The sequence below is a fragment of the Halictus rubicundus genome, chromosome 4 (assembly GCF_050948215.1).
Source record: "Halictus rubicundus isolate RS-2024b chromosome 4, iyHalRubi1_principal, whole genome shotgun sequence".
NCBI classification, from domain to species: Eukaryota; Metazoa; Arthropoda; class Insecta; order Hymenoptera; family Halictidae; genus Halictus; species Halictus rubicundus.
In genome coordinates, this window is record NC_135152.1 from 18361878 (window position 1) to 18382486 (window position 20609).

A 20609-nucleotide genomic window follows, 5' to 3' on the forward strand; every position below is an offset into this window, starting at 1 on the left:
AGATCCACTTTCGTGAGTCGCTGCCATCGCATAACTTTCGCGTTGGTGATGCGCTTTCGTGATCTTATATAGCCGGTAGTTAATGGCCCTGACTCGGGCGAGCATGCAACCAGGCCGAGGGCAAACGTCTTCCAGCAGGCCACGATAGAGCCACCGGTACCTAACCGAACTGATTTATAAACGATCCCCTCGGCCGAACGACGTTACCAGCTTCGATACCCGACTACTTCACGGCATTCCGAGAAGTTTTGCGGCCTGCCCAATGAACTTCTGACCCCGCCGCATTCCGGATGCCCTCGTGTATGAACGCCCCGCCGCGAGAAGGTTATTGCGCGTTCATCCACCGCGGCCGACAGCAATTATGCCCGGGGTTCTAGCCGATAGATCATCCAACTACCGATTACACCGTTCTTACAGTCGGGGACACAAAAATCGAACAGCCCAACGCTTCTTTGTATTTCCATATGACACCTATATGCAGGGTGTCTCGCTTAAGTGCAACCTCCAGGACATCTTCTTTAATTTTGACAAGGTAAACAATTTTTTATGGTTGATTTGAGTTGTATCGAGTGGTCAGTATCCCGCAGGGGTTGTTTTGTTTTAGTTTGACCTTCGTCTACGGAGCTCAAGGCCTTTCGAAGGTTATATCATAGTACATATTTGAATGTATTTTCTTTTAATCAGCTACGCGATGCAACACGAAGTAGTTATGCAGTTATTTGAAAAAGAACATCTTTTACTGCGTAAGAAAGAAATCCGTTTACTTTATCAAAATTAAAGAAGATATTATGAGGTTATACCCAAGTGAGACACCCTGTATTGTACTAGAGGTATCGATACTTTACTGATGCAACAAATTTTAACATGGACGGGCTAGATTGTTTTAACTTCGATTGTTTTAAATCGATAAACGTCTACGAGTCATGCTTCGGATTTTGTGGATTCCATTCATTTGCTGAACGAGTTCTACAGAAACAATGATTGAAATTAATCGTTAGTATTTAATGAGTCGTGTATTTACATAGAGGAATACTTTGACATTGGACATTCTATGATCAACGCTTCTCGACACTGTGGCCAACGATCATAAGAATAGCTGTTCTTTAAAGCTCGGCGAAAGCCAGCGATAAATGTAGGTTAATTAAATTGGTCTCCGGTGCAGCCTGTTATGGATAATCAGTCTAGTTAATTATGGAACGAGCACGAGAGCGGGAACGTTCAAGATCAAGTCGCATTACCGTAGTCCTTTCTTCGGCTCGAGTATCGAGCGACTTTTTAGGTCGATGTCCCGTATTCACGGTAGAATCAACGAAAGGGAATTTTAGAAGGGCCTAATTTATACTGAGCTTTCACTCTTTGACGGAGGGAGCTCGTAAAACCACGTAAACTCCCGAAACTCCCCGAGCTGAAGGCCGCTTTATGGCTCTTCGCTCTCCTGTTCTCTTCGCGAGAATCGCTGAATGCGACCGCTGTCGCTATAAATCTGCATTCCTTGTTCTCCAGCATTCGACCGTGTATTGATTTCGACGTCTTTCTGTCGCGTTCCCCTCTTCACCTTGAACTCTCCAACGACTTGTCCTCATTTTCGAGAAGAAAACCTCTTCCGATGCTCCAACGCCGGATTCTGAGCAATGCCCAGCTCGCCGCTTTCATTTCGTCCCTGAAAGAACTGAAGAACTTCTTTTCCGGCTAACAATCAACGCGGATCCACCTGGTCAACGACAATGCGGGTAACGGATGCTCCGACAAACGCATGCAAAACTTTCTTTTATAATTATTCGGTCGCAAATACGTTCGGTTACGTTCGGTATCTCTTTTCATTTATTGATGACGCACAGAAGTTTATTCATTTATGTACGCTTACATTAAGCCGGTACAATGTACGATGGTACAATGGGGCTGACACGATGCCAAAAAAAAATTTTGTTTTTATGTCATTTTTTTAGAGATATCAAGGTCACCTTGACTTTTTTAAATGGAACCACCCTTTTTTAAACACCTACAACGATAGTCCCTGTGATTAGGAATTCAGTGACAATAATTATTCCAAGGTCATTCAAGGTCACGGTCAGAGAAAACGTATAAGATTTAGAATATGACTGACCGTGAATAGATAGAACAGATATAGAATATGTGACTCACCATGTATAGTATACCGAGAGGCCTCGGACGCCGAAGAATATGAACATACATAGCACGGCTCGGGTGTGTCTCCTGGACGATACATGACTCTGGCAAGACCCGTGTTGTTGACATATATCGAGAATTCACTGTAACGATTTAAAAAGGAAAAAACTGAAACTAATGCGGTCGATGGGATAGAGAGAATGCTTTGTAATACGTTTCCTGTTCGGCGAGCTTCCTTTAGATCGCAAGGAGAATCAATTACGTTTCCACGACAAATAATTGGAGGAATGGTAATCTTAAATCGCGATGATCTAGCGGCCACCGGTTTCCAACCTTTATGTCGGGCCGTGCTATTCCTTCGGAATAGAAGAAGCGGAACAAGTTCCTTTGTTGTGTCGCGGCAGCTGCGCTCCTATTATCGACCAGTGCAATTCAGTTTCGGGGCAGCAGTGGCGTGTGCTTGGCGAACCAGGGTTCGGCTTCTCGAATCGTCCCTCCTCTTCGGCCCTCTTCTAATGCACATTGTTGCAACACCATAATTAATATTTAATGGCAGAATGCCTGCGCCGGTAATCGGCTCAACTGCATTATACAAGGCGTTCGAACCTCTCGCTATTCACCGGCGTTTAACCGTGCAACGAAAACGACGCCGGACGTTTCTTTAATGCATAAAAAGCACGTTCGGCAAGAGTACGCCGAGCATCGACGTTCACCGAAGTGCATTAGCTACTAATTCCCGGAAGCCGGTGTCGCGCTCCATTAGATAAGTCGAAGCCCGCGCGAAAAAGGAAATTACGTCTTCGGTGTAAAAGCAAAGTAGGCGTGTGACGTGATCCCGAATTAAAAAGTTCCTATTTTATTCGGGGGACGCGATAGTGGGAGATAGAGCAGTATTTACGGTCGTTTCTGAACTCGAACGGGAAACTTTAACGACCACGGTGAGCCGTGCCCTTTGTCGTTTCGTTCGCCTGACTATGATTGCTATGAAAAATAATAGGCTTCGATTGACAGATTGATACAATCGTTGGTTTGTATAATTTTCAAAAATTGTTGTTTGTCACAAATGAAAATCTTTTTATTAGAAAATTTCGATTCAAAACATATAAAACGCATCACGAACCGAAAACATGTTAATAAATCATTCCCTGTTATACAGGGTGTGGCCGGACGGGGTGGTACAACCGAACAGGGGATGATTCTACGCATAAAAATAATTCGAAAAAAAGGAATAATATTTCTTCGTTTGAGGCCTCATTTTCGAGAAAACCAATTTTGAAAGTTCCGCGGCGTTTGCGTGCTATAGTATATGCAGGAAGTAGAGTTGGTTCGCCATGGTCAGACGCGTCGGACGATCCTTATCCACTAGCACGTGTAATCGCTGCACTTTCAAAATTGGTTTTCTCGGAAATGGGGCGTCGAACGAAAAAATGTCATTCCTTTTTTTCGACTTATTTTTTCATGTAGAATCACCCCCCGCCTGGCCACATACTGTATTTCTCTTGAGATTTTGGTTAGAGCATTTAAATGTTATGAATGAATTGTACGATTGATTGAGAGAAAATACTAGACAGAAAGTATTCTGGTGGAGCACCCCGGACGTACAATGATTTGTTTCTTTTATTTTGGATCTGAATAGACTGAACTGGGAAGGTTTAAATGAATACATTCATCATCGTTGAGGTTATTTGCGGAGAAATAGTACCTTCATTAGAGAATCGCATAATAAGGAGACGGGCTCAATCATCCAGAACAGGCTCCTCAATTTACAAGACGTCGACATTATGGAATATACTGCGATGCACTCTCGCGTCGAGGTGCCATTGAGAACGATGTAGGGAACTTGAACTCCCTCGACGAATCCCGTCGTTTAATTTAACCGATAAGAGAGATACCGTGTAGAAAGCTACTGGCAGTAGTTTACGAACTATCAACGTTTCTTTCTCGTTCGGGAAATTTTCAAGTATACTGGGTGGACCGAATGAAAAGATTTTTTACTCGTGTACTAGGTCCAGTGCCAAGAGAAATAGTATTTTAAATAAAAAATAGAGATATTTCTAGAGATTATTTCTCGAATTGTTTTACATGGGATCATTTGAAATAATTATTTACTTTTTATTACTGGAAATATTTAAAATACTTGTTCAACTTTGCAAGCATATTTAACATATATATTTCAATTGTATATTTATCAGCTAAACTTCAAATAGTTGTATCAAATAAATATTTTTGGGCTTGTTCGTGTAATAAATTATTTTTTAGGTTCATATTTATTACATATGCTTTTAAGTTTTTTTTTTTTTGAAAGCAGCGAAATAAATCGTTCCTGCCGGTAGGTATACAATGCCCTTTCTCGCACTATAGAAAGTTCAAGCGCCCATTTTGGAACTAGAATCGATTGTGCTGCATCTTATTCATGACAATACAGGCTGGATCAAAGTGTAAGCTACAATATAAAATTTGATTTATTATTTTCAGATGTATAGGCAAAGAAAAATAGATTTCCATGAAAATAAAATTGACCCAGCTCTAATGTAATCTAATAATATAATATAATATATGTAATGTATTACTAATTTCTTTTCAAACGAAAAATACACATTTAAAATTGTATTTCCTTCATTCAATGTCAGTAGAATATTGAATTTTTCACTGCGGAAGTAGAATATCGAGTTGCTTAATTAGCATTACTCTGGTGGACTTGTTCCGCAGAATTAGCATAATATTCTTCCCAAAAATACGGTATCGTTGAGAAAAAATTGATCCCATCTTCGACCTAATCGGTCAACGAGTTTCGGCTGGCCTATACAATCATTTCCCGCTTAGCTGACAAAATAAGTGTAACAGGCAATTAGTGTTGCCCTGCATATATGCAGGAAACGAAGATCCTCGAGACTTTTAAGGAGGATCGTCGTCGGTGGCTTCTTAATGCGAACGGTACATTTGCACGGAAAATAAACGGTTAAATTATACATTGTTAAACAACAGAGAGCGTGAAATGGCGTCGGTCTATTTTTGAAGGTTCCCGGAAGAAGGGGGACGCTTTTGAATAAAACATATCCACCGGCGGGCATATCCTAGAGTCCATTCTTCCGGTTTCCCTGCTCTCTTACGTCTTCTTCTGGCTTGCACGGCTCAACTCAGCCTTTTACTTCCCTTTCCCCTGCTTTTGTCTGCAACGAACAGCCACTTATTCATGGAACGGCGGGTCCGGGGGCCCGGAGTCTCTTTCTCTCGCTAACAATTAATGTTTCGTATCGTCCACCGTCGGCGGTCGTGGGGGGCTTTGCAGCAATTGCAGTTTAAACAGCATTTAATTCACCGTGTAATCGCGTCCGCGGAATCTCGGCGGGGGAATTCTTTTTCGTCGCTCGCCGGATGGTATCACGGGAGAATGATAAAGCTGTGTTTGATGCGACAGGAAATCGAGGCCGGCTAAACAAGGCTTCGACGCTCGAAATCCTCGAGCAATCCTTCAGCCTTTGCGCAGAGCAAACCTTTGCCTCCCTCCCGCCACCGCCTGGCCGAGTTTCTTCGGAATGTTTCATTTTCCTTCGCTCCGAGAGCTCGAGCTCATTAAGGAACGTTTTGTTACTGGACCGTGTTCGACCCCTCGCCACTCGGCTGCTCACGCAGCTGCTCGCACGCTCACGCCTACACGGCGGATCGTTCATCTAAACACTACGTCGAGCGAGTCTTTGTTTGTGCAACAAGTAACACCCTGTATCTAATTTTTTTCATTTTCAGCTCGTTTCGAAGTAGTCACATTAGATGATCAAAAAATGATGAAAAAGTACAGTGATTTTTTTATGTATGTCGCCAAGGCCTGGATAATAAACGTCGCGGAATTATCCCCACTACCGCGAGGTACACCCCGTGAGGGACCACGAAGCTCGAGAGGCCTTGGACGCCGAGGAGTGTAAACATAACACGGGTCGGGCATGTCTCCTGGACGATACATGACGCTGTCAGGACCCGTGTTGATGACATATATCAAGAATTCACTGTATCGACTACTTCTCGAGAATCTGAAACGTAAAGTTTAAGTAATTTCACACTGACACTGTATGTCGTCAATTTGACAAATGTTTCCCGGATTTGACGCGCAACACCGTTAGGTGTGAAACGGAACAGCGTATAAAAGATTCTTAAGAGTTGAAAAGATTTTCCATCCGATGGAACACGTATTTAATAAGCAACCGGAGAAACTTCCTGACGGAACTCGCCGTTGCGGATGCGTGGCATGCATTTATGTTCGCATACGAGGCTATCGACGCTCCTCTACATTCTCCTGGAAATTCTTCTGGGTGAACATTGTCATTTGTGGGACGTATTGTTTTCGTATGAAATAGTATCGAGTGATTTAACTCTTGGAAGACGAATTTTGCTATTGTCGGCGACGTCAGTATACATAATTCATGAAGTTGCAATTTAATCCTTTACATTTTGACACATTAATTTTTTAAACATCTTTTTAACCAACTTTTTCCGTCCAATGTTGGTTTTCTTATATGTCTCAATACAAATAATTAATTATTTGAGCTGTGTACTAGAAAATTAGGAATTATTTGACACATATCTCTGGGTCCAACTGGACCCAATGTAAGGGCTCAACTATGGCACAGCCTTCTTATAGGAATAGCACTCAGGGAATGATATAACGATTTGCGAATTCTAATTTCAACGGGCTCGCAGTTTAGGTGTTCATTGGACAGGTCAGCCTATTTTTAAACAAACGATTGTTCTCCGTGCAAGAAGATAGCCAAAGTTGCAGCACACTTTTTCGTTTAGTAAGCGAACGAAACTCCTTAATCGTTGACCCATTACATGCAGATCAATAGTCTTCTGATTGAGTGTCTGATCGCGTGTTCATCTTCTTTTTTTCAGGTTCCGACAGCAAGGTGTCAGACGTTGATGGACAGCCGTATACAACGTTGTTGTATAGCAATGGGCCCGGGTACACGCAGCCGAGGAATATTTTACGAGAGGCCGGGAAGGATTCCATTCAGGTAAAAAGGCCAGCTCATTTTCTTGCTGCCGAGTATATGACGTCACTGTTTATTGGATCGGAAAATGATCGAGCGGAAATATCCAGGGCACGTTTAAAAATCCATCACGTTTTGTCGAGGGTCCATTGCGAAATATTCGATGAAGCTCTTCGAACTTCATATATTCACCCCGGTCTTCTTTTTACCGTTTCCACCCACGGCCTCGCGCCATTGCATATTTTACTCCTACGGCTACGACACTCCACCGATCCTACGACTTGATGAGTTTTAATCTAACAGCGAAACACGGCTCGGCTGTATTTTAAGCACAGAGGGCATAATTAATGAATGTTGCAGCGCCGAAATAGGACCGATGGTTATTCCAATAAAATTATTCCCAAGCAGTTATTCAGAGGTCGGATTCAGCCAGAAATACCGGATTAAGACAGAAACCGTGTGCGCCCTTGCTGAAAGGAATTTACAATCGTGTTCAGTTTATTATGCAACGTGCGTATGTCGTAATTAACGTCTTGCAATCGTTTTAGGGTGAATGCTCTCCACAATTCAACAAGCTTCTTACGTAGATTTTTTCCAAATTATTCTTAAAGCTACATAATTTATCAACACAAGTTATACATATAGAAATGCTATTTTTTACAATCAACTTGGGCAGGAATTAATAAAAAATTTTTTAAATGCGCATTGGATAAAACTCTACAGAGGTATAGGTACTTATTTGATACCACAAATGGTATTTTGCAGAGATTCTATTTTACAAACTTAAACATCATTTTATACACAAAAAATGGTTGAATTTTTCTTATGTTTTAATCGGTCAAAGGTGTACCACTCCGTAACCCTTATGCATTCCCTCGTTTTCAATACATTATATTTTCTGCTCGCATTGTGAAATTTATTTTTTTAGAAGTTGGCAATAAAAATGAAACATTACTAATTATTTACAGTGTAAGGCAAAAATTGGTGAACTATCCCAGGATATTTTATACAACTGTTTTAGGGGAGCGTACGAGGGTTAAAAAGGAAAAGTGAAAATAAGAAAAATGTTCGTTGGACATTGTAATTTATAAACAGGTTGAAATATTATCAAGGGTAAGAATGATAATGGATTCCTCGAAGACGCAGCTCGAGCTGCCGGCTCGCTACAGTTGGTTGCACAAAAGCTTCCAGAGAGAGGGGATGCATTAAAATCACGATGAACGTGCGAACAATTATCATTGATCCGCTTTCCGTGGTGCTCATTAACGTTTGCCTGGAGCCGGTCTGCGCTCCTTTGACTCGCCAACAGATCGCGCGTCGCGCAAAAAACGTTCCGTCGAGCTGCGCCATTATTTGCATTAATTAATATGGAAACGGTCGCTCTCTTACGCAAAACTCGCGCTGCCGTTTTACCGTTCTCACAAACGGGCTCCTGCCAAACAGGATATGATTCGGTAAAATAAATGGCAGCTTCGTTTCAAAGCATAGAGAAACAAATAATATTCCGCTTTCTGCATGACTAATGTAACCGTGTAAGAAAAAAAAAAGAACAAGGATGATTAAATGAAAGGGACGAAACGATAAAAGGTTGTTCATTTTCGGATTTTGAATCCGCTTAAATTCCAATACTTAGAGCTGTACACGAAATTAATACAAAAATCATTACAAAATGGGTATATTTATGTTTCTATACATTCGTGGCAAAGAAAAATATTAAAAAATTTTCTACAAACTTCGTAGCTTACAAAGATAATCGCTTATTACTGGACTGCGGATCTTTATGCAAGATAAAAAATATTTGCATTGACTGCAAGTCACAGGAGCGAAATGAAGATTTCTCTACTCTTTTAATTATTTTATTAAGCTGAAACTAATACGCTGGTTGCTTTAAATCTTTTAAATATGCATAAAGATCCGCAGTCCACTTATTACTATTTTAGGAGAAAGAAGGTATAATCCCTCGGACATTTTATATCATATTTATATAAATATAAAATTATACTGAAATTATTATATATGAGTATACAATTTGATCGACGAGGACAATTTTTATTTTGCACGAAGCTCCACAGAAATTACTGCATTTCGAGGATCTTGTTAGAACGATCCAGTTAATTATTTTTTGAAGTGCCGAGATTTTTTGTCAGTTTCGAATTACCGGAAACGCGACGATGACATGGCACATAGTTTCGTACAACCAAAGTCCTCGCTGAAAGTGGGCCCGTTCGGGCTTTTCACACGGGTTTCCACTCGGCAGTGTCTATTCGGGGATTTTTTTCTTCCGAACGATTACAGTCGAGTTTAACTTAGCGTGTTCGCGCGGCGAAATCGTGGGACAATAAAAGCGGTGATAAGCAATAATCGTAGCCAGTTTGCCGTTGGAGACCGTGGGGTGTGACGGTGCTCACGTCGAGAATTTGTACGTCGTGTTGTAGTTTTTAACTTACTTCAAGACAAACGATAAATTTTTACGAGGATTGCTCTCCTCGTTTTCGCAATACACAACAGCTCGGCTCGAGAGAATTAGAGGAGCAGAACTTCGGAGAACTACGAGTACAATAATAATAATAATATGCTTTTATGATATTGTCGAGCTACAAGAATAGTACCATGCAAAAAGAAAAAGAAAATACCTATATCCAGAGATCGAAAGAGATCTAGAACTTTTTAAAATATTCTATTTAAAATTTAATTTAAATATTGGATATATAGTCCAAAGAATAGTGTTTACTATTCAAAATATGATCTGGATATGTTATTTTATGTGTAATATTTATGCAAATAATTCTGAGCTCAAAGATTCTTTTTGTTAGAAGCTTTGTCGGTGAACATACTAAATAAATTGTTTTTAAGGTAATGGTTTTAAAATTCCATGAGAACACTTTTTAAGGAAATTCCTGGATATGTGGATAGTGTCAAGAAATTGTCTTAATGCAATTATTAAATATCAATTTCAAGCCTTTGGAAGTGTTTCCAAAAGTGACTAACCACATTTTTATAGTATAGACTAATAAAGCTGTTAATAATTATAATTAACAAATAAATATAAGAATAAATTGATATTCAGTGCCACTAATTTTATTAGGAAAAATTTTAATAGACACGAGTCTCGGCATGTACTGTAAATGGCACATTACCGTTTATGCGATAATGTATTATCATTTTATAGCGCTATTTATGCCACTAGCATCGAACGACTGATAAGTGAACATAGAACACTGACTGTGTCATTTACGAGTGTAATAAAAACAAGCTATCCATTTTTATTGCCACTCGCACGACTATCGTGCAAATTTTGTACCTAACCTTTTTTCAAAATATTACCAATAATACATATTTGGGACAAAGACAGAATCGTTGCTCGACCCAGCACATTTCGCAGCCTCGCAAACACGCCTGATCGTTGACCACTACAAATCCACCGCGTAGATGAAATATTACTGCACGACATTGTGCTGACGTTTGCTCTGCGCCGATTCCTTTACGATTTCCTAAACCAAACCGTTCAATTTTATTTCGCAGGATCCAATCGGGCTCGAAACAGAATCGCAAAACGTATGGTCGCCGTGAACGGGTCTTCGTCTCCATATCCGAGTTTCACGCGAATTACATTTAACTATCACAATCGGATTGGACGGCCGGTGGCAGTAACTATTCGCCGAAGTAGTAACCCTGTTTACTCCTCCGAATGACAGAACGTCATTTCCGTTCACGAGACATTGGCGTAACGCGAACGATCCCGGATGGTAGCGGAGCACCAATAACCTTGCGATAGGTGCATGATGGATAACAAGTGCGCCGCCGCCGCGCCGGTCCGAGATATTTAAGTCTCTCCCAGGCGAACAATAATTCCTCGAGATATCGTTCCGTCGCGCCATAGATTTCGGAGACAATCGCAGAACCATCGTAAGAACGTTGATCCTCTTTCTATATCTTTCTTCTAAAGCTGTATCCCCACCGAAGTAACGTTCAGGTATCATTTCGCCACACCATGTCGCTGCGTGTGCCATTTCCACACTGTGGGCCCCTATGCAAAATAGAAATTGTCATCCCAAATTAAGCCCTTGCTCCGTTTTACTGTTAAACACATTTTAAAGACAGATTGCATCGATGTATACACTAGGTATACACTAGTGGCTCTTATTTACTCTTGAAGAAAATTCTTTTTCACGACACCCTCAGAATTCTTCTAATTAATAGAATAATATCTGTTCAACATTTGAACGTGCCACCGGGCCCTTAAACATTAAAATAATTAAATGATAATAAAATCGTTTTTCTCGAATATCTTCTAAACTATTGGCTGTATCGAAAAATATGTTAGACAAGACCTGTAGATCCGAACTCCCTACGTCTTTTATGTTCTATCACATTTTTCCGTAAAACAAACGGTTTACGAGAAAATGGAGAAAAATGTCAACACAAAATCAACAAATTTTTCACCAAGCCTCATAATTCAGTGGGGTGATATCGGAAAAGATCGAAAGTAGAAAAATAAGGAATTGTACAAGCAAAAGGGACGACGAGATGGATTGTTGTTGCTTCAGTGAGGACGCAGCTTCGTGTTATGTTGCTTTCTCTCGCTTTATGGCAGCTTCACGACATTTTCTTCTTTCCCGACCTGTCACGGTGCTCGCGCAATCTGCCGCTGCGTAACTCAATGTAAATGAATAGCGCGTCGATCCGGTCGACTTCTTTCCGCCGACGACTACGTTATAATTCTTGGCTGATTGCTGGGAACGGCGGTAGGGACGCCAATGACACGGGCAATAAAGCAAACCCGTTGCACAGGAAATCTTGCGTGGAACGGGAACGGAATAGTACGAGGAACTCGAGTTTCGCCGGCACGATCACTCCCAGAACGTAAGACGAAGTGGAAGCTTCGGCAAATCTTACGGAACGACCGTCTCGCAAGCGGCACGTGTAACACCGGCCCTCCGCAGGGACGTGACGGAAATTATGCGAACTCGCGACAGAAAAACTGTTCGAACAGATACACTCGCGTGTATGCCGTCGGACACTTGAATCTTTGCTAAAGGTTCGCGGTATTTGAACTGTTATAAGTGACAAAACAATCGTACAACGATCCACTCGAGATCATTTTGAAGCCTGATACTTTTCGAGTCCCTGATTATATGTTTTTCTATTGTTCTGTAAAGGTTCGACGAAGGAATTCCTTCTCCCTCACGATGCACGAATATTTCATAAATCTCTACGAGGGTGGGGAAATCTTTCTCGTGCTTGAATCCATCACAGAGTTGAAGCTGAAAGCTTCCACTTTAAAATAAGAGCTCAGAAATTACTGTACGATTTTTTAAACTGTTGTACCGAACTTCGAGAAAGTCGCTTTTCTCCATCAAGTTTTTCATCATTTAGGAATACTTCTGCCTGAATCGTAAAAGTTTTACGAATGATCTAAGGGGTTATTCTGGTTTTAAATGTCCTTATTTACCAACTTTGAGGAATTTTTCAGATTACACTGTTTGCATTCAAATTTTGCAGAAACATTTATGTGTATTTCAAGCACACAAATAATAGTTTTAAAGTGAAAGCAATATGAATTACGCGAGTTATATATTTTTTAACATGTGTTAACTTTTGCCATGTATCTCAAAGGAAGAAACAGAACTTTATTTCGGTCTAAAAGAATTGGTAACACACGTATTTCGCGAATCTCCATCGGAAGTCTGGCTGAATATTCCAGTGCAAGGGTTTAGAAAGAAAAGCAACGAATCTGTATCTTTAGCAAGCTTTCAAAATCAGACGTTTCATATTAAATGCAGTTGCCCTACATACAGGACACACTGACAAAATGTACACACTATCCCTCTGGACAGGCTGCACATGCGAACGACACGGTCGGTCGAGTATGAAGATTTCAGTGCGAGTTATATTCTCCGACGACCGGTTGCTCTCCGAAGGAAGAACTCGTAATACTAATCCAGCTTCCATCCACGGTGTCCCCTGCGATTAGACAATACCGTTGCACGTCTTCCGTTCCACAAGGGGTTAAAGTATCGTTCCCAGCGCCGTGAAACCCGTGGGCGATCGCGGCAAGTGCCGTGGAAGATCGTCGCCTCGAGTTTATTCTGCGCGCCGATTTCACTAGGGCGAGCCGCGACAAGACGCGACGCTGCCACGCTTTTGAATTCGACGAAAGTTTTACACGCATTTCCGAGCTGTATGCTCGATAAAAATGTTCGTGCACTCGGTCGCGGCGTACCCCTCCGGGGAAAAGATTTCCGTCCTTTGCTCTTGGTCTCGAGCATGAGTTCTACTCTTTCATCTGATCGCAGAACTGTACGTGTCAAAGGGATCGGCCGAGTTTCAACCGCGCGTCGAAAAGCGCCCTCGCGAACTCCCTTCTTCTCCGCGCAGACTAGGGAAACCGAAAATCAAAGAGTCTGCAAGCTTTGGAAAACCCTGCAACTATTTATTGCGTCGCACGGTGGCCAATCTGCCTGAAAACGTGGACAAAATTGCGAGGAAAAACGCTTTCAATTCCCCGAAAGACACGAGGAGTTACATTTTAAAATAACAGTTTTATTAATTAATAAACATAGCCACCACTATTTTTTACAATCCCTTCGGTACGTTTTACAAGGTTTCATAGGGCGGTGTTATTTAGTTTTCTTAAAAACTGCGTGGTTTTTTTTCGAAGAATGTCTTGTACAGTGATTTCTTTATATATGTCGCCGAGGCCTGGACGATAAACGTCGCGAAATTATCCCCTGTACCGCCGGGTATACCCCATCAGGTGCCCCGTAAACATAACACGGTTCGGGTATGTCTCCTGGACGATACATGACACTGGCAAGACCCGTCTTGGTGACATATATCGAGAATTCACTGTATATCTTTTAAGTTCATATATTCTTTATTGTCACACTACAGATTTTTATGCAAAAGAACCTAGCTGTGAGTCCCTCTAATAGTCTACCTACGTAATATGTCATAATGTAATAATATAACCATAAAAAGTTCGTTAATTGATTGATTTATTTAATAAATCTCGGATCTATGCAAAACTCGATGAAGTTACAAAAAAGATGAGAACTGAGGATACGTACAATCTATTAAAATATTAAGAACAAATATTTCTTCAAATTTTCTGTTTATTCACCACTTGGACCCCAAATAAAATTTTAGAACAAATCCAAACATTTTTCATTCATAATAATATTTTATTAAAACTGATACTTTAATCTGTCACAAGCGATAAACGGTTAGATAGGAAAATATTCGGTAATTAGTTAGGAACTATTACCCATTTGACAAAGGACCGAAATTTATGAATGCGTAACACGAAACCAATTAGTCGTGCAAATCCCCTCGAGTCTAATTATTCCGCTGAATTCACTATCCCAACAAAGTTTTAAATTTCCATTAAAAAATTAAAAGTCAATATTACATGTAACTCTTGTATAACGTTTATATGTTCTCCCGAATTAACGATAGTGAAATGCATTTTTTTCTTTTTCGAAAGGATCGAAAAGTTTGTATATCAACTGACACGCGGTCAATGGGAGAGATTCGCGGTATATCAGCTGGTCATGTATCATAATTAGAAGGTTGAAATTGCACGGCCATGTCCCTTGGTTTCGATAACGAGGCCGCGGACTGGAATTTCGTTCATGCCGGGGAATCGTGGTCCGGCTGGAAATTTATGACGTGATTTATTGGCACTCCACCTCTGTGATTATCATTTCGATGCACATTTCGAAGAGGTTAATTTCGGTCCTAAGGAGTGGGCCAAATGGGAAACAGAGACTATCCAGTCCACTAGTCTTTATTACTGACCAAAAAGTGTGACTTCGAGTGACATTTGAAAGACTCATTTCGTAGTATGCCCAGCGTAGGAGAACATCCCTATATTTCTAATGAATAAACTGTTAGAATTTAACTATCAATTAATTAATGCCAGAATTTGAAGTATTCTCAAATGAAATAATCGCGAGAAAGATTTGACAAAAATTAATATACTATATACATATAATATATCCCTTTACATCCTTTTCGTTTAATATTTTATTGTTAGATAACGTTAGAACCATCGAGCACTACAAATAAATAATTTTTGTTTCCTTTTAAAAATAATAAGACTGTTGTTATTTTATTGTTATATATAATACAGCAATTAAATTGCATTCTTACCTCCAAGAAGTGGAAACAGTAAGCCATGGTCAGACACGTTCACCAATACCTATTCAGTTGATGATGAAACTGAGGAATTTTCCACACCCCCGTTTCGAAAGTGGAACTAATTACATTACGTTTTGTACTTCTTTTTGTATATTATTTTCATTACTTTGTAAACAATGCAGTCCTTTCTTTTGAAGCCAAAGCATCAAATGAAAAAATGTTATTCTCTCGTTTGACTTGTTTCCACCTGTAGAATCACTGTAGCACATTTTGGCCAAAATTTAATGAACAGTGTAGCATGGTTTTACAGTGTCTGTAAATCGTTTTATTTCACACAGATTGCGGACATTGCGTAAGAGGGCAATGTAGTGTTGAAAGCAAGAAGCGTGTTAGATGTTTGAAATTTACGGAAGGAGGTTCCGTAGCACAATTTCGCAGTAGAACGTTTAAGCGTTACGACCCTTAACTGTTCCGTTGGATCTTTTGATGGAGTAAGGGTCTAAGAGTGTCAACACAACGTTACGACTGCAGTGTAACCTACATACCGATTTATCTTGAAATGTGCTAAACGTGCTTTAAACCGCTTCTCCCGGTTGGTGTTCAATTAACCATTTGCAGTTGACTCTCCCCTCAAAAGGGACAGCGCAACAATCAATATCTCGTATGTCACTTTTGAGAGGACAGAGTTCACCAACAATTGTGGTACCTGGAAGATCTATAATTTTTGATTCATAAAATCTGTGTCAATAAAATGTCATCTCAAATTCCGTTCAAATAGAGTAATCATTTCTACGAATAATAAACAAGCAAAGGCGTTCGTCCTTCTGATAAATGACTTAAGTAAAGTCTATCAATGCAAAGAGTTAATCCTCTATAGCTGCGTATAATTTTGAGGTCACATACTGGTATGTCAATATTTTTGAGTGTTATTTTATTTTTTGTTACAATCTGTAAATGTCTTGCTTAAATTGTGAATTCGTTGGTAATTCATATTTACAAAAGCTGTATAAATTTCATTCGTTATTCTTCATCCGAATGCATTTCGCGAGTATAGTCAACAACGATATACAGGCTGTTCGACTACAGGTGGAAGAAAATTTGAGGGGTGATTCTCCAAGACAATGTAAGACGAAAATGAAGAATAAAAAAATTGCGATTTCGGCTTAATTTTGTAATTATTATCAATTAATAGTCCGCCTAAAATGCGGCAACCCGACCAACAGAGGTGTACGTTGCTTACGTCATAAAGGCGCGCGACAGTCACGTATCGTAGGGGGTCCTCGCTCGCACCCAATGGTAAGGCTTTGACGTCACACACGGAACGTACACCTCTGTTGGCCGGGTTATCGCATTTTAGGCGGATTTTAAATTGATAATAACTAAAAATTGCAGCCGAAATCACAATATTTTTACTCTTCATTTTATTCTTACATTGTCATGGAGAACCAACCCTTACATTTTCTGCCACCTGTAGTCGAACACCCTGTATCATCGTTCGGTATTTGAAGGGTTAAAGTCACTATGGCGCACAGACGCGACCCCCGGAAGATTAAAGCGGATAGACCGTTGGAGGAAAGTCGAAATCCGCGCGATTGATGCAAAATCCATTCTGTTTTCTTTTACAGACGGCGGGAGTGCCGCGAGCCTGGGCGACGCACGGCGGCGAGGATGTGCCGGTATTCGCTATAGGCCCGCTGGCGAATGTCTTGTTCTCCGGCAGCATCGACCAGAGCTATATACCTCATGCGATCTCGTACGCCGGCTGCCTCGGCCACCACGCGAGCCGTTGCTCCCGAGATTCCACGTCGAGCAACGACACAATGAGCGTCCCGATAAGCTGTCCCTCGGCGGAGCCAAACAGCGCCGCGATATCCAGCGACGTGATGAATGACCAGGCTAGAAATCCACCCACGAAATCCGCCGCGTCTCCCAAAGCGACCGCATGCCGTTCGCTGACCAGTGTTCTGCTGCCCCTTATCCTCGCCACCCTGCTGTGCTCGTTCGAGGGAAGGAGTTAATGCCCGTTAGACTCTCTTCCAGTGAATAGCTTCCTGTTACCTGCGACGTGAACGTCCCGAAGAAGCTCCCAGGATAATCTTCCGTGTCAGGACAACAGGTGATCCTAATGATCCGAGGGCCACCGGACAGGACCCGAGGATTAAGAATCCCGGACGAGACACTGCTCGAGAGTCGGACTCGGAAAGGATTTGCCCCGGGAAACTTTCATGTCCATCTGACGCAGCTCGAATGGCGCCGGGTCTATTAATTCTTCGCTGTGGAACGAGCGAAAGATCCGAACCAGGGGAATAGATCATGTGTTCGGGGCGAGCGGCGAATTTTCTTAGGGCGGATAGAGAGAAATTGATCGACGACCGGGGGCGTCTCGATCAAGGACGTCCGTTCTGTCTGGAAGCCGTTCGGAAAATCCAGGGTATCGTTGAACACGCCTAACACACCGATAGGGGGATGTCTCCTATCCAGCCAATGATGTTGCGTCGCGTCGAGGGGAAGAGTTAATCCCGGCTGCTTCTTCCAGGGAAATGGGACGTCGCTCGGTGTCGAACGTACGCGGCAGAGACGTTGGTGAATCAGCGTCACGGGTCAATGGATGATCCCTGGATTCCAGGCGGCCCTGAAAACGTTCGAAAACACGCAACAATAAATGCGAGTGCCGCGCGAGCCTCGAATGTTTCACGTGGGAACGCGTGGTAGCAATTTATCGTGGGGTCCGCGAAGTCAATCAGGCGATATTCACTCGGCGAACTGCTCTCGATCTTCCCTTCCCCCTCCGCCGAACATTGGATTCGAACAAGAGTTTAATGGACGCTCTCTCGTCTAATTTCGCTACGAATTTCGAATTCTATGACAAGGGAGGCGGGATTGGAGCAGCTTGGGGGACAATTTGCGAAGATAATGACTATCTCAAGACTGCTCGGTGAACTTTTCCAACTTTCCAAGTCCTTCCCAGGATCTAAATGAGGTTTACAAGTGGTACGTGACGAGGATACTCTCAGGCCGAGGCCTGCTCGAAGAGTTCCGATGAACTCGATGGTTCAATTAAAGGGGTGTTGATTGCGACGAAACATATAGTAGATGGCCGCGAAACAAAGCGCCACGGAAGCTCTCGCAATGGAGTTCGCGAAGTACAGCACGGCGGAAGTGATTGCTGTCCGATGGAGGCGTCCGCGTCTCTCTCTCGTGTACTTGTCCAACAGCGTCGACGGAAGTTTTATAATCGAGTGTCCCGATGATTGCCGCTGTAATGGCGAATTGATCCTGTAAAGATTATTGTATAAACGAACTTTCTACGAACTAAGCAGGTGAGAAGAGGAGACCGGTTGTTTCGTCGATCGAACCGGCGCTATGTAAATTTGTACGATAAAAATGAAGTATTTTGTCGACGACCTATGTCGGTGGTGTTCGTAGGCTATTGCGTTGATTGTACACGTTGGCACTTTCAGGGCGTGTTTATCCCCATGTACTGATCCGTATGAAAAGTTGTTTCGCGTTATGGTCGATTTTTATAGAGCAAGCGAACTCGATCGAGAGTTTTTAAGATTCTGAAATTTATCGGACGTACGATTGTTAAATCTTGGACTTGGAGGTATAAAATGGTAATGGAAGTTGCTTCGTAGTAGCGTTGAATACTTTAGTAATGCTTATGTAACCAGTTTGTGTTTACAGAATCTTTGCTCACTGCAGAGAGTGTATACTAAATTCGAAGTACGATTTTTTATTTACGTGTCCCTGCAATTCTCGCAACGACTGGAATAATAACAACAGAAGGTGGATATATCAAACTCCATGTAAAAGATTTTATAAATTTTTTCGTTCAGACGAAGATCACATTGTAGATCTCTATGCATTTCTAAATTTCATCTGCTCGGCATTCTGTAAGCTGTACCTTATCACCGATCAATAATTGGAGAACTTACGTTTAGTAAGATTTATGACGAAACTCCACTTCAGGAAACCAGAAATTTTTAAATTTTTAATCCTAGAAGATCAGTAGTTCAATAGGTATGCGTGTGTACAGATGTGTGATTTTCAGCGTTTTTGACAGGTAAGGGCGCCGCCATATTGGTATGTATTCAGATATCGTCCAATGAGCGGAACCGCGAGAAGATTGGTCGAGATTAGGTTGGCTGGAGAGGAGAGGTAGTCTTGACAAATATCTTACTCTTGTGGTGCTATCTAGCGGCTCGGTCACAACGGTCACTACATACCAACATGGCGGCGCCATTACTTGTCCAAAACGCTTAAAGTCAGTCAACTTTAAACACAGATAACTTTTGAACCAGTGAATTCCTAACATTAAAACTTGGATTTTTGGCATTTTATCGCTAATATCTACAGAATTACATAAAAAAAGTTAAAAGTGTCTGGTTTCCCGAAGTAAAGTTTAACCAGCTTTATATTTCATGATTAGCAATTGTTCACGTTCCGTAAGAAAATTTTTTATTTCTTCTGAATCTTGTTTCAAATTATTAATCTATTAGTGATGGGTCTTTCATGGGGATTTCAGTTTCATGACTGGTGATTCTCCCGAAATTTTGCAGATTCGAGCCCGTTTCGCAAATCTTGGAGGGCCACCACTGGTGGAGGCACGTTACATAATCACGACACTGTTTGTCTTTGCGAATTCCACAGTGCACCAACTACGTTGTTGCGGGACCATCGCAATGTCACAGCAATGAGACATACCACGCTGGTCAAATATATCATTTGTAATCGCGGAAGGTATTTATCAACATCTTATACAATGATAATTGCGTGAGGTCGCAATAGTGATGCGGGAAAAACATTTCTACAGAAATACATTTCTAAAATGTTTTAAAACATACTCTATGATTATTTAAAAAAATAGGTTTTCTTTTTTAGTTTGTTCTTCTTAAATTCCCTTATGTCTTTCACACTCTTAACTTTAAATAATTTTCAAAGTTTCACTTAATTTTCAAGGTACCTCTTTCATTTTAATAATTTCTTAACTCACTAAAATGACGTGTAACTTTGAAGTTTCATTTACTGTTTGCGTTTTTAAGTCTGCTTGCGATGTATCGCTAGAATTGAGCACAAAATTAAAGATTTTGTTTATAGCGATTTTATAGTTATTAGAATAGAATATTTTATATATTATGTTCAGATTTGGAAATAATTTAATTATACAGGGTTGAATCGTTAACATCTTCATACTGTAATATGACAGTGGGTGATCAAATTATTAGAGGTCTTTGCATAAATTGTTTTTTGAACAATTTTTATATGATAGTCCCACTGCATTTGATTCTTGTTATTTTTATGAAATATTTCATATGGTATTAATTTTCAACTGTATCAACTTCCATGTGTAACAAATAT

At 41.0% G+C, this 20609-nt stretch overlaps 1 protein-coding gene across 1 annotated transcript in view; it reads left to right on the top strand.

Moving 5' to 3' along the window:
- LOC143353697 (alkaline phosphatase) overlaps positions 1–19364 on the top strand; it is a 414446-nt gene extending 395082 nt beyond the window's left edge. Inside the window, exons 8-9 of the mRNA XM_076787203.1 lie at positions 7012–7133; positions 16877–19364. Coding sequence (XP_076643318.1) covers positions 7012–7133; positions 16877–17269 — 515 coding nt within the window. The 3' untranslated portion in view covers positions 17270–19364. The remainder of the gene's footprint in view (positions 1–7011; positions 7134–16876) is intronic.
- The last annotated feature ends 1245 nt before the right edge of the window (positions 19365–20609 follow it).